At 52.0% G+C, this 14,577-nt stretch overlaps 1 protein-coding gene across 6 annotated transcripts in view; it reads left to right on the top strand.

The window, feature by feature from the left end:
* Positions 1–14,577, top strand: part of LOC142485095 (sphingomyelin phosphodiesterase 5-like) — a 137,953-nt gene that overhangs the window by 99,482 nt on the left and 23,894 nt on the right. For 2 of the 6 annotated variants that reach the window (XM_075584302.1, XM_075584303.1), the window contains exons 4-5: positions 2,954–3,043; positions 7,788–7,851. In XM_075584302.1, coding sequence (XP_075440417.1) covers positions 2,954–3,043; positions 7,788–7,851 — 154 coding nt within the window. Of the gene's footprint in view, positions 1–2,953; positions 3,044–7,787; positions 7,852–10,406; positions 11,017–11,079; positions 11,162–14,577 lie in introns of those variants that run through there. The other 4 variants (XR_012798359.1, XM_075584305.1, XR_012798360.1 and 1 more) reach the window with 4 other exon arrangements.

The following is a 14,577-nucleotide window of genomic DNA, read 5'->3' as shown; positions in this document are numbered from 1 at the left end:
TTTATTTATGTATTTTTTTAAAAGCGGGCGCGGGACTGGGGGTGGGACTAGGGGCGGGGTTAGGGGTGGGACTAGGGTTGGGGGTGGGACTAGGGCCGGGGTTGGGGGCGGGACTAGGTGGCGAGTAGATTTTTTGGTTCGGCGAGTAGATTTTTGGGTGATTTGTCAAGCACTGCTAATTACTATATACAGTAGCGACATTGCTTATTGAAGCAAAAGCCGCCGGCTCCATGCGGCTGGGAAGCGGGTAGCCGCGGCGCGTGGCGGCGCACTGTGACGTCACAGTAACATGCGCGCCCGGCTTCCCCGTCTTCCCCGTCTTCCCCTGGCTTCCCCGACACCCCTGGAGATCAAATGAAGGTAAGCGGGGGTGCGGGGAAGCAGAGGGGCATAGCAGGAGCCTTGTACGGGGTCGGGAAGGGATTTAAATTGCGCGCGAAGTGGAGGGGGGGTGCGTGGGGGAAACGCGGCGGCGCGCGGTTGTTACTGGCGGCAGCTGGGGTAGATCTCGGCGTGCCGTCGTGATTTAGTGCAATAAACAATGTCGGTGCTGTATTTTGTCAAATTGGATGTAACATTGGGCTTCTCTGTATCTTGTTGCATACATTTGGCCACGCTCAGTAGCACTCCTTTTGATATATATATATATATTAGTGGGTTTTGGGGTTAGAGGTTAGAGCTTGCTGGGGCTGTACATATGCTATAAACAAGCAAATATCTGTGAGATTGAGGAAGCTAAAATACTTTTCTAATTGGAGAAGGCATCCAAACTGGGTCACGTTTGCATAATGGGTGATTTTAATTATCCCGACAGACTGGGGCAATGAGATTAGCATTACAACAAAAGGAAACAGGTTTTTGGGGGTGCTTAAAGACAATATGACCAAAATTATTGAGGAACCAACCAGGAGAGGGGCAGTACTGGATTTGGTCATATCAAACAATGTAGAAGTAATAACAAATATTCAAGTCCTGGAACATTTGGGTAACAGTCTCATTATCAAAAAACAGATTACTTGGGTTCAACAAAGACCTAAAACTTTAGAAAGGCAGATTTTCAACTTAAAATTGTATTGAGTTTTTTCATGAAGCATAACAAACATTTTCACATTGTGTCTCTATATCTAAATCTTGACCACTGTTTGCGAATGAGTTTGAATGTCTTCTCTCTCCAGAGTCCCGTTGCGGAGCCATTACTTCTGCAGGTTTCCTGCTCAGAATCCAGTTCTCTTTCCCACCACAATGTGGTTTACCAAGGAGAATGCATCTAGTTCTATCACAGCCACGCGGTGGCATTACTCACCCCCGGGATGTCTGCCTGGGCCAGCCACGGGAACCACACTTTTTGGAAATTTGGGGCGTTAACAAAACTCGTTAACTTTTCCATCTGGCAAACAGAGCCAAATGGTATTGCCGGGACAATGTGCCTACATGTATCCGAGAATCAGGCATTCTGACAACGGTTCCTCCGCAAAAGCCCCCTTGAAACTCATACACTAGCAATCCCCGCTAGATTGCATGCCCGGAAAGGGGAAAACGCAAAAAATGGTTTTATTAAGGGCAGTTACAATGTGGGATTCATTACCCATGGAGACTGTGATGGCAGATACAATAGATTTGTTCAAAAAAAGGTTGGACATCTTTTTAGAAAGGAAAGGTATACAGGGATATACCAAATAAGTATACATGGGAAGGATATTGATCCAGGGATTAATCCGATTGCAAATTCTTGTAGTCAGGAAGGAATTTATTTCCCTGCTTATGAGATGATATGACACTGGGATTTTTTGTTTACCTTCCTCTGGATCAATAAGTATAGATATAGATAAAGTATCTGTTGTTTAAATTTAGCACAGGTTGAACTTGATGGACGTACGTCTTTTTTCAACCTCATCTACTAAGTAACTGTGTAATTGTGTAACAGTGTAACATGTAGGTTATAGTGAGCTCTAGGTATGTGTGTGAGGACGTGCAGTGTATACTGAGCTCTAGGTATGTGTGTGAGGACGTGCAGTGTATACTGAGTAGCAGGTCTGTGTATGAGGACATGTGCAGTGTATACTGAGTTCTAGATCTGTGTGTGAGGACACATGCAGTGTATACTGAGTTCTAGGTCTGTGTGTGAGGACACATGCAGTGTATACTGAGCTCTAGGTATGTGTGTGAGGACACATGCAGTGTATACTGAGCTCTAGGTCTGTGTGTGAGGACACATGCAGTGTTTACTGAGTTCTAGGTCTGTGTGTGAGGACACATGCAGTGTATACTGAGTTCTAGGTCTGTGTGTGAGGACACGTGCAGTGTATACTGAGTTCTAGGTCTGTGTGAGGACATGTGCAGTGTATACTGAGTTCTAGGTCTGTGTGTGAGGACATGTGCAGTGTATACTGAGTTCTAGGTCTGTGTGAGGACAGCTGCAGTGTATACTGAGTTCTAGGTCTGTGTGAGGACACATGCAGTGTATACTGAGCTCTAGGTATGTGTGTGAGGACACATGCAGTGTATACTGAGATCAAGGACTGTGTGAGAGGACACATGCAGTGTATACTGAGTTCTAGGTCTGTGTGTGAGGACACCTGCCGTTTATACTGAGTTCTAGGACTGTGTGAGAGGACACATGCAGTGTATACTGAGTTCTAGGTCTGTGTGTGAGGGCACATGCAGTGTATACTGAGCTCTAGGTATGTGTGAGAGGACACATGCAGTTTATACTGAGTTCTAGGTCTGTGTGTGAGGGCACATGCAGTGTATACTGAGTACTAGGTCTGTGTGTGAGGACACATGCAGTGTATACTGAGTTCTAGGTCTGTGTGTGAGGACACCTGCAGTGTATACTGAGTTCTAGGTCTGTGTGTGAGGACACGTGCAGTGTATACTGAGTTCTAGGTCTTTGTGTGAGGACACGTGCAGTGTATACTGAGTTCTAGGTCCATGTGCCCCTTCTGTATTTCAGATGACTGTTTGGAACAAAATCATGAAATATTTTCCGTGTACAAGGACCCCTGTAGAGACTGCGCAGGTCGGGACCGGAAGGGCACAGTGGGTGAGTATATGCATTTTAGTCTGTATACAAGAGATATACACACGCTGCTCCGTGTATAATACAGATACACGCGCTGCTCTGCGTATAATACAGATACATGGCAAGCTCTGCGTATAATACAGATACACACGCTGCTCTGCGTATAATACAGATACATGCGCTGCTCTGCGTATAATACAGATACATGGCAAGCTCTGCGTATAATACAGATACACACGCTGCTCTGCGTATAATACAGATACACACGCTGCTCTGCGTATAATACAGATACACGCTGCTCTGTGTATAACACAGATACACGCGCTGCTCTGCGTATAATACAGATACACGCGCTGCTCTGCGTATAATACAGATACATGGCAAGCTCTGCGTATAATACAGATACACACGCTGCTCTGCGTATAATACAGATACACACGCTGCTCTGCGTATAATACAGATACACGCTGCTCTGTGTATAATACAGATACACGCTGCTCTGTGTATAACACAGATACACGCGCTGCTCTGCGTATAATACAGATACACACGCTGCTCTGTGTATAATACAGATACACACGCTGCTCTGGTATAATACAGATACACACGCTGCTCTGCGTATAATACAGATACACGCTGCTCTGCGTATAATACAGATACACGCTGCTCTGCGTATAATACAGATATTCGCTGCTCTGCGTATAATACAGATACACGCGCTGCTCTGCGTATAATACAGATACACGCGCTGCTCTGCGTATAATACAGATACACGCTGCTCTGTGTATAATACAGATACACGCTGCTCTGCGTATAATACAGATACACACGCTGCTCTGCGTATAATACAGATACACGCTGCTCTGCGTATAATACAGATACACGCTGCTCTGCGTATAATACAGATACACCCGCTGCTCTGCGTATAATACAGATACATGCGCTGCTCTGCGTATAATACAGATACACGCTGCTCTGTGTATAACACAGATACACGCGCTGCTCTGCGTATAATACAGATACACGCTCATGCACTGCTCTGCATATCATACAGATACATGCGCTGCTCTGCGTATAATACAGATACACGCGCTGCTCTGCGTATAATACAGATACACGCTGCTCTGCGTATAACACAGATACACGTGCTGCTCTGCGTATAATACAGATACACGCTGCTCTGCGTATAACACAGATACATGCGCTGCTCTGCATATCATACAGATACATGCTGCTCTGCGTATAATACAGATACACGCGCTGCTCTGCGTATAATACAGATACACGCGCTGCTCTGCGTATAATACAGATACACGCTCATGCACTGCTCTGCATATCATACAGATACATGCGCTGCTCTGCGTATAATACAGATACACGCGCTGCTCTGCGTATAATACAGATACACGCTGCTCTGCGTATAATACAGATACACGCGCTGCTCTGTGTATAATACAGATACACGCTGCTCTGCGTATAATACAGATACACGCTGCTCTGCGTATAATACAGATACACGCGCTGCTCTGCGTATAATACAGATACATGCTGCTCTGCGTATAATTCAGATACACACGCTGCTCTGCGTATAATACAGATACACGCGCTGCTCTGTGTATAATACAGATACATGGCAAGCTCTGCGTATAATACAGATACACACGCTGCTCTGTGTATAATACAGATACACACGCTGCTCTGCGTATAATACAGATACACGCGCTGCTCTGCGTATAATACAGATACATGCTGCTCTGCGTATAATACAGATACACGCGCTGCTCTGCGTATAATACAGATACACGCTGCTCTGCGTATAATACAAACACGCTGCTCTGCGTATAATACAGATACACGCTGCTCTGCGTATAATACAGATACACGCTGCTCTGCGTATAATACAAATACACGCGCTGCTCTGCGTATAATACAGATACACACGCTGCTCTGCGTATAATACAGATACACGCGCTGCTCTGCGTATGATACAGATACACGCTGCTCTGCGTATAATACAGATACACCCGCTGCTCTGCGTATAATACAGATACACGCGCTGCTCTGCATATAATACAGATACACGCTCTGCTCTGCGTATAATACAGATACACGCTGCTCTGTGTATAATACAGATACACGCGCTGCTCTGCGTATAATACAGATACACGCGCTGCTCTGCGTATAATACAGATACACGCTGCTCTGTGTATAATACAGATACACACGCTGCTCTGCGTATAATACAAACACGCTGCTCTGCGTATAATACAGATACATGCGCTGCTCTGCGTATAATACAGATACACGCTGCTCTGCGTATAATACAGATACACGCGCTGCTCTGCGTATAATACAGATACACGCTGCTCTGCATATCATACAGATACACACGCTGCTCTGCGTATAATACAGATACACGCTGCTCTGCGTATAATACAGATACACGCTGCTCTGCGTATAATACAGATACACACGCTGCTCTGCGTATAATACAGATACACGCTGCTCTGTGTATAATACAGATACACGTTGCTCTGCGTATGATACAGATACACGCTGCTCTGCGTATAATACAGATACACGCTGCTCTGCGTATAATACAGATACACGCTGCTCTGCGTATAATATAGATACACACGCTGCTCTGCGTATAATACAGATACACGCGCTGCTCTGTGTATAATACAGATACACGCGCTGCTCTGCGTATCATACAGATACATGCGCTGCTCTGCGTATAATACAGATACACGCGCTGCTCTGCGTATAATACAGATACACGCGCTGCTCTGCGTATAATACAGATACACGCGCTGCTCTGCGTATAATACAGATACACGCTGCTCTGCGTATAATACAGATACACGCGCTGCTCTGCGTATAATACAGATACACGCGCTGCTCTGCGTATAATACAGATACACGCTGCTCTGCGTATAACAGATACACGCGCTGCTCTGCGTATAATACAGATACACACGCTGCTCTGCGTATAATACAGATACACGCGCTGCTCTGCGTATAATACAGATACATGCGCTGCTCTGTGTATAATACAGATACACGCGCTGCTCTGCGTATAAAACAGATACACACTGCTCTGCGTATAATACAGATACACGCTGCTCTGTGTATAATACAGATACACCCGCTGCTCTGCGTATAATACAGATACACACGTTGCTCTGCATATAATACAGGTACACGTGCTGCTCTGCGTATAATACAGATACACACGCTGCTCTGCGTATAATACAGATACACGCTGCTCTGCATATAATACAGATACACGCTGCTCTGCGTATAATACAGATACACGCGCTGCTCTGCGTATAATACAGATACATGCCCTGCTCTCTCGGGCCTGGTCCCGGTTCTGCTCTCTCGGGCCTGGTCCCGGTTCTGCTCTCTCGGGCCTGGTCCCGGTTCTGTTCTCTCGGGCCTGGTCCCGGTTCTGCTCTCTCGGGCCGGGTCCCGGTTCTGCTCTCTCGGGCCGGGTCCCGGTTCTGCTCTCTCGAGCCTGGTCCCGATTCTGCTCTCGGGCCTGGTCCCGGTTCTGCTCTCTCTGGCCTGGTCCCTGTTCTGCCCGGTTCTGCTCTCTCGGGCCGGGTCCCGGTTCTGCTCTCTCTGGGCGGCTCCCGGTTCTGCTCTCTCGGGCCGGCTCCCGGTTCTGCTCTCTAGGGCCTGGTCCCGGTTCTGCTCTCTCGGGCCTGGTCCCGGTTCTGCTCTCTCGGGCCGGGTCCCGGTTCTGCTCTCTCGGGCCGGGTCCCGGTTCTGCTCTCTCGGGCCTGGTCCCGATTCTGCTCTCGGGCCTGGTCCCGGTTCTGCTCTCTCGAGCCTGGTCCCTGTTCTGCTCTCTCCGGCCTGGTCCCTGTTCTGCTCTCTCCGGCCTGGTCCCTGTTCTGCCCGGTTCTGCTCTCTCGGGCCGGGTCCCGGTACTGCTCTCTCGGGCCTGGTCCCTCTTCTGCTCTCTCGGGCCGGGTCCCGGTTCTGCTCTCTCGGGCCGGCTCCCGGTTCTGCTCTCTCGGGCCGGCTCCCTGTTCTGCTCTCTCGGGCCTGGTCCCGGTTCTGCTCTCTCGGGCCGGCTCCCGGTTCTGCTCTCTCGGGCCGGCTCCCGGTTCTGCTCTCTCGGGCCGGCTCCCGGTTCTGCTCTCTCGGGCCGGCTCCCGGTTCTGCTCTCTCGGGCCGGCTCCCGGTTCTGCTCTCTCGGGCCGGCTCCCGGTTCTGCTCTCTCGGGCCGGCTCCCGGTTCTGCTCTCTCGGGCCGGCTCCCGGTTCTGCTCTCTCGGGCCGGCTCCCGGCTCTGCTCTCGGGCCGGCTCCCGGCTCTGCTCTCTCGGACCGGCTCCCGTTTATGCTCTCTCGGGCCCTGTTCTGAGCCGATTGTGGTCCTGCTCTCTTGCATTAAGTACTGGTTCCCTGGTTCTGCTCTGGTCTGGTTGAGTTCCAGCCTGGTTCTTCTCTCTCGGGCTTCGTACTGACTTGGTTCTGCTTCATCATGCTCTGTCCTGGTTCTAGTCCTGATTAATCAGTCTCTTTACTGGTTCTGGTGTTGATCTAGTTTAGATACTGACCTGGCCCTGCTTCTACACGCTTCTTTATCGGCCTTCAGGCTCTGTCCTGGTTTTAACGGTTCTAGTTCTGCTCTTTCAAGTTCTTACCCAGTTCTGGATCTGCTCTCAGGTTCTGTCCTAGTTCTGACTCTGTTCTGACTCCTATCTATTGTGTTCTGTTCCGGTTCTGACCTTGTTCTGGTTCTGCTCTCAGGCACGCTCCTCAGACAGGAGTTCCTGTATCACGAAGCTGTGAAGTCTCCAGAGAATCTGAAGAGGTGAGAAGAAGAGGCAGATTCTGCACTGGGTGATGGGTGATTGGGGTCAGAGGTCGCAGTGGTTGGGGTCAGGGGTCGCAGTGGGTGGTTGGGGTCAGGGGTCGCAGTGGGTGATTGGGGTCAGGGGTCGCAGTGGGTGATTGGGGTCAGGGGTCGCAGTGGGTGATTGGGGTCAGGGGCCGCAGTGGGTGATTGGGGTCAGGGGTCGCACTTGGTGATTGGGGTCAGGGGTCGTAGTGGGTGATTGGGGTCAGGGGTCGTAGTGGGTGATTGGGGTCAGGGGACGCAGTGCGTGGTTGGGGTCAGGGGACGCAGTGCGTGATTGGGGTTGGGACACAGTGCGGGATTGGGGTCAGGGGTCGCAGTGGGTGATTGGGGTCAGGTGTCGTAGTGGGTGATTGGGGTCAGGGGTCGTAGTGGGTGATTGGGGTCAGGGGACGCAGTGCGTGATTGGGGTCAGGGGACGCAGTGCGTGATTGGGGTCAGGGGACGCAGTGCGTGATTGGGGTCAGGGGACACAGTGCGTGATTGGGGTCGGGACGCAGTGTGGGGTTGGGGTCGGGTCCCAGTGCGGGGTTGGGGTCAGGTGATGCAGTGCGGGATTGGGGTCGGGACGCAGTGTGGGGTTGGGGTCAGGGGACGCAGTGCGTGATTGGGGTCAGGGGACGCAGTGCGGGGTTGGGGTCGGGTCCCAGTGCGGGGTTGGGGTCGGGTCCCAGTGCGGGGTTGGGGTCAGGTGATGCAGTGCGGGATTGGGGTCGGGACGCAGTGTGGGGTTGGGGTCGGGTCCCAGTGCGGGGTTGGGGTCAGGGGACACAGTGCGGGATTGGGGTCGGGACGCAGTGTGGGGTTGGGGTCGGGTCCCAGTGCGGGGTTGGGGTCAGGGGACACAGTGCGGGATTGGGGTCGGGATGCAGTGTGGGGTTGGGGTCAGGGGACGCAGTGCGTGATTGGGGTCGGGACGCAGTGTGGGGTTGGGGTCGGGTCCCAGTGCGGGGTTGGGGTCAGGTGATGCAGTGCGGGATTGGGGTCGGGACGCAGTGTGGGGTTGGGGTCAGGGGACGCAGTGCGTGATTGGGGTCAGGGGACGCAGTGCGGGGTTGGGGTCGGGTCCCAGTGCGGGGTTGGGGTCGGGTCCCAGTGCGGGGTTGGGGTCAGGTGATGCAGTGCGGGATTGGGGTCGGGACGCAGTGTGGGGTTGGGGTCGGGTCCCAGTGCGGGGTTGGGGTCAGGGGACACAGTGCGGGATTGGGGTCGGGACGCAGTGTGGGGTTGGGGTCGGGTCCCAGTGCGGGGTTGGGGTCAGGGGACACAGTGCGGGATTGGGGTCGGGATGCAGTGTGGGGTTGGGGTCAGGGGACGCAGTGCGTGATTGGGGTCGGGGACGCAGTGCATGATTGGGGTCGGGACGCAGTGTGGGGTTGGGGTCACGTCGCTGTGCGTGATTTGGGTCAGGGGTCGCAGTGGGTGATTGGGGTCAGGATACGCAGTGTGTGGTTGGGGTCAGGGGACACAGTGCGGGGTTGGGGTCGGGTCCCAGTGCGGGGTTGGGGTCGGGTCCCAGTGCGTGATTGGGGTCAGGTGATGCTGTGCGGGATTGTTACATAGTAGATGAGGTTGAAAAAAGACGTACGTCCATCAAGTTCAACCTATGCTAAATTTAGACACAGATACTATATCCTATATCTATACTTATTGATCCAGAGGCAGGCAAACAAAAAACCCCAGTGTCATATCATCCAATGATATCTCATAAGGGGAAAAATAAATTCCTTCCCGACTCCAAGAATTGGCAATCGGATTACTCCCTGGATCAACATCCTTCCCATGTATACTTATTTGGTATATCCCTGTATGCCTTTCCCATCTAAAAAGATGTCCAACCTTTTTTTGAACAAATCTATTGTATCTGCCATCACAGTCTCCATGGGTAATGAATCCCACACTGTAACTGCCCTTACTGTAAAGAACCCTTTCCTTTGTTGCTGGTGAAATCTCCTTTCCTCCAACCTTAAGGGATGGCCCCGTGTCCTTTGTACTGCCCTTGGGATGAATATTTCTTTTCTTGTATTGTCCCCGAATATATTTGTATATAGTTATCAATGGCGCAGCCAAAGGGCAGCCAAAGGGCGTGAGCCATTTGCTGCCGTTCGCTGATGTTAGTTGATGTTAAAGTGATGTTGAAGCTGCTCTATTTCTATCTGAAACACATAAGCCCTTTATCCCCTGTACCCAATTTTCCAACTTTATCTGTCCATGAAATGTCTATGAATTACCTGTATAACCCTGTTCTTTTATCGTAACCATGTATTTTTTATAACTCTGTGCCCAGGACATACTTGAAAACGAGAGGTATCTCTCAATGTATTACTTCCTGGTAAAACATTTTTATAAATAAAAAAATAAAAAAAACATTTTTATAAATAAAAAAAAATATCCCCTCTTAGACGCCTCTTTTCTAATGTAAATAAATCTAATTTAGCTAGCCTCTCCTCATAAATTAGAATGTCCATCCCCTTTATTAATTTGGTGGCTCTTCTCTGCACTCTCTCTAGTTCCATAATGTCTTTTCTAAGGAGTGGTGCCGAAAAAATTGTACTCCATATTCAAGGTGAGGTCTTACTAATGCTTTGTAAAGGGGCATAATTATGTTTACTTCCCTTCCATCCATTGCCCGTTGAATGCAAGATAAGATCGTGTTTGCCTTTGCAGCTACTGCGTGACTTTGGGCACTATTGCTAAGCCTGCTGTCTACAAGCACTCCTAAATCCTTCTCCATCAAGGATTCCCCCAATATATCTCCATTTAATTTGTAAGTCGCCTTTTTATTCTTGCATCCCAAATGCATAACCTTACATTTATCTGTATTAAACCTCATCTGCCATTTACCTGCCCACGTTTCCAGTCTCTCCAAGTCCTTCTGAAGAGAAATTACATCCTGCTCTGATTCTATTACCTTACACAATTTAGTATCATCAGCAAAGATGGAGACTTTGCTCTCGATGCCAACCTAAAGGTCATTAATAAACAAGTTAAAAAGCAGGGGTCCCAGTACCGATCCCTGAGGTACTCCACTCACGATTTTAGCCCAACCTGAAAAAGTTAAATTTATGACAACCCTCTGTTGTCTGTCCTTTAACCAGTTTTCAATCCAGGTGCATATATTATTACTGAGTCCAATTTTCTTTATTTTGTACACCAACCTCTCGTGTGAAACCAAATCAAAAGCCTTTGCAAAATCTAAGTAGACCACATCAACTGCATTACCCTGGTCTAAATTCCTACTTACCTCCTCAAAGAAACAAATAAGGTTAGTTTGGCATGATCTATCCTTCATAAATCCATGCTGACTATTACTAATAATGTTGTTTTCCATTAGGTATTCCTGAATATTATCCCGTATTAAACCTTCAAGTAGTTTCCCCACTATTGAAGTCAGGCTTACGGGTCTGTAATTCCCCGGTTGAGATCTAGCTCCCTTTTTAAATATATGCAATCTTGTGGTACTGAGCCTGTGGAAATGGAGTCCTTGAATATTAAATATAATGGTTTGGCTATTACTGAGCTAAACTCCTTGAGAACTCTTGGATGTATGCCATCGGGGCCAAGTGCCTTGTTTACTTTATTTTTTTCAAGCCGCTTATGAATTTCTTCCTCAGTTAACCAATTGTTCATTAATATGGAGGTTGTGGCTTCCTCCTGCGGCACTACTATTGAACTTGATTCTTCCCTGGTAAACACAGAGGCAAAGAATTTGTTTAATACCTTAACTTTTTCCTTATCTCCAATAATCTGCCTACCCATCTCACACTAAAAGGGTCCTATATTTTCTTTTCTCATTTTTTTGTTATTAAGGGTTGGGTCACAGTGTGGGATTGAGGTTGGGTCACAGGGTGGGATTGGGGTTGGGTCACGGGGTGGAATTGGGGTTGGGTCACGGGGTGGGATTGGGGTTGGGTCACAGGGTGGGATTGGGGTTGGGTCACGGGGGGGATTGGGGTTGGGTCACGGGGTGGGATTGGGGTTGGGTCACGGGGTGGGATTGGGGTTGGATCACGGGATGGGATTGGGGTTGGGTCACGGGGTGGGATTGGGGTTGGATCACGGGGTGGGATTGGGGTTGGGTCAAGGGGTGGGATTGGGGTTGGGTCACGGGGTGGGATTGGGGTTGGGTCACGGGGTGAGATTGGGGTTGGGTCACGGGGTGGGATTGGGGTTGGGTCACGGGGTGGGATTGGGGTTGGGTCATGGGGTGGGATTGGGGTTGGGTCACGGGGTGGGATTGGGGTTGGGTCACGGGGTGGGATTGGGGTTGGGTCACGGGGTGGGATTGGGGTTGGGTCACGGGGTGGGATTGGGGTTGGGTCACGGGGTGGGATTGGGGTTGGGTCACGGGGTGGGATTGGGGTTGGTTCACGGGATGGGATTGGGGTTGGGTCACGGGGTGGGATTGGGGTTGGATCACGGGGTGGGATTGGGGTTGGGTCAAAGGGTGGGATTGGGGTTGGGTCACGGGGTGGGATTGGGGTTGGGTCACGGGGTGAGATTGGGGTTGGGTCACGGGGTGGGATTGGGGTTGGGTCACGGGGTGGGATTGGGGTTGGGTCACGGGGTGGGATTGGGGTTGGGTCACGGGGTGGGATTGGGGTTGGGTCACGGGGTGGGATTGGGGTTGGGTCACGGGGTGGGATTGGGGTTGGGTCACGGGGTGGGATTGGGGTTGGGTCACAGGATGGGATTGGGGTTGGGTCACAGTGTGTGGATGGGGTTGGGTCACAGGGTGGGATTGGGGTTGGGTCACAGGGTGGGGTTGGGTTACAGGGTGGGATTGGGGTTGGGTCACAGGGTGGGATTGGGGTTGGGTCACAGGGTGGGATTGGGGTTGGGTCACAGTGTGTGATTGGGGTTGGGTCACAGTGTGTGGATGGGGTTGGGTCACAGTGTGTGGATGGGGTTGGGTCACAGGGTGGGATTGGGGTTGGGTCACAGGTTGGGATTGGGGTTGGGTCACAGGGTGGGATTGGGGTTGGGTCACGGGGTGGGATTGGGGTTGGTTCACGGGGTGGGATTGGGGTTGGGTCACAGGGTGGGATTGGGGTTGGGTCACAAGGTGGGATTGGGGTTGGGTCACAGGGTGGGGTTGGGTCACAGGGTGGGATTGGGGTTGGGTCACGGGGTGGGATTGGGGTTGGGTCACGGGGTGGGATTGGGGTTGGATCACGGGGTGGGATTGGGGTTGGATCACGGGGTGGGATTGGGGTTGGGTCACGGGGTGGGATTGGGGTTGGGTCACGGGGTGGGATTGGGGTTGGGTCACGGGGTGGGATTGGGGTTGGGTCACGGGGTGGGATTGGGGTTGGGTCACGGGGTGGGATTGGGGTTGGGTCACGGGGTGGGATTGGGGTTGGGTCACGGGGTGGGATTGGGGTTGGGTCACAGGGTGGGATTGGGGTTGGGTCACAGGGTGGGATTGGGGTTGGGTCACGGGGTGGGATTGGGGTTGGGTCACGGGGTGGGATTGGGGTTGGGTCACGGGGTGGGATTGGGGTTGGGTCACGGGGTGGGATTGGGGTTTGGGTCACGGGGTGGGATTGGGGTTGGGTCACAGTGTGGGATTGGGGTTGGGTCACAGGATGGGATTGGGGTTGGGTCACAGGGTGGGATTGGGGTTGGGTCACAGGGTGGGATTGGGTCACAGGGTGGGGTTGGGTCACAGGGTGGAATTGGGGTTGGGTCACGGGGTGGGATTGGGGTTGGGTCACGGGGTGGGATTGGGGTTGGGTCACAGGGTGGGATTGGGGTTGGGTCACAGGGTGGGATTGGGGTTGGGTCACAGGGTGGGATTGGGGTTGGGTCACAGGGTGGGATTTGGGTTGGGTCACAGGGTGGGATTGGGGTTGGGTCACAGTGTGTGGATGGGGTTGGGTCACCGGGTGGGATTGGGGTTGGGTCACCGGGTGGGATTGGGGTTGGGTCACAGTGTGTGGTTGGGGTTGGGTCACAGTGTGTGGTTGGGGTTGGGTCACAGTGTGGGATTGGGGTTGGGTCACAGTGGGGGATTGGGGTTGGGTCACGGGGTGGGATTGGGGTTGGGTCACGGGGTGGGATTGGGGTTGGGTCACAGTGTGGGATTGGGGTTGGGTCACGGGGTGGGATTGGGGTTGGGTCACGGGGTGGGATTGGGGTTGGGTCACGGGGTGGGGTTGGGTCACGGGGTGGGATTGGGGTTGGGTCACGGGGTGGGATTGGGGTTGGGTCACGGGGTGGGATTGGGGTTGGGTCACGGGGTGGGATTGGGGTTGGGTCACAGTGAGATTGGGGTTGGGTCACAGTGAGATTGGGGTTGGGTCACAGGGTGGGGTTGGGGTTGGGTCACGGTGTGGGATTGGGGTTGGGTCACGGTGGGATTGGGGTTGGGTCACAGGGTGGGATTTGGGTCGGGTCGCAGTGTGTGGTTGGGGTTTTGTCACAGGGTGGGATTGGGGTTGGGTCACAGGGTGGGATTGGGGTTGGGTCACAGGGTGGGATTGGGGTTGGGTCACAGGGTGGGATTGGGGTTGGGTCACAGGATGGGATTGGGGTTGGGTCGCAGTGTGGGATTGGTGTCGGGTCGCAGTGTGTGATTGGGTCAGGGGTTACAGTGTGTGATTGGGGTCAGGGGTTACAGTGTGTGATTGGGGTCAGCGATTGGGGTCGGGTTACAGTGTGTGATTGGGGTCAGGGGTT

The sequence above is a fragment of the Ascaphus truei genome, unplaced genomic scaffold (assembly GCF_040206685.1).
Source record: "Ascaphus truei isolate aAscTru1 unplaced genomic scaffold, aAscTru1.hap1 HAP1_SCAFFOLD_536, whole genome shotgun sequence".
Taxonomy (NCBI): Eukaryota; Metazoa; Chordata; class Amphibia; order Anura; family Ascaphidae; genus Ascaphus; species Ascaphus truei.
The sequence above is the reverse complement of the archived record's forward strand: the minus strand, read 5'-3'. Positions and strand labels throughout refer to the sequence as shown.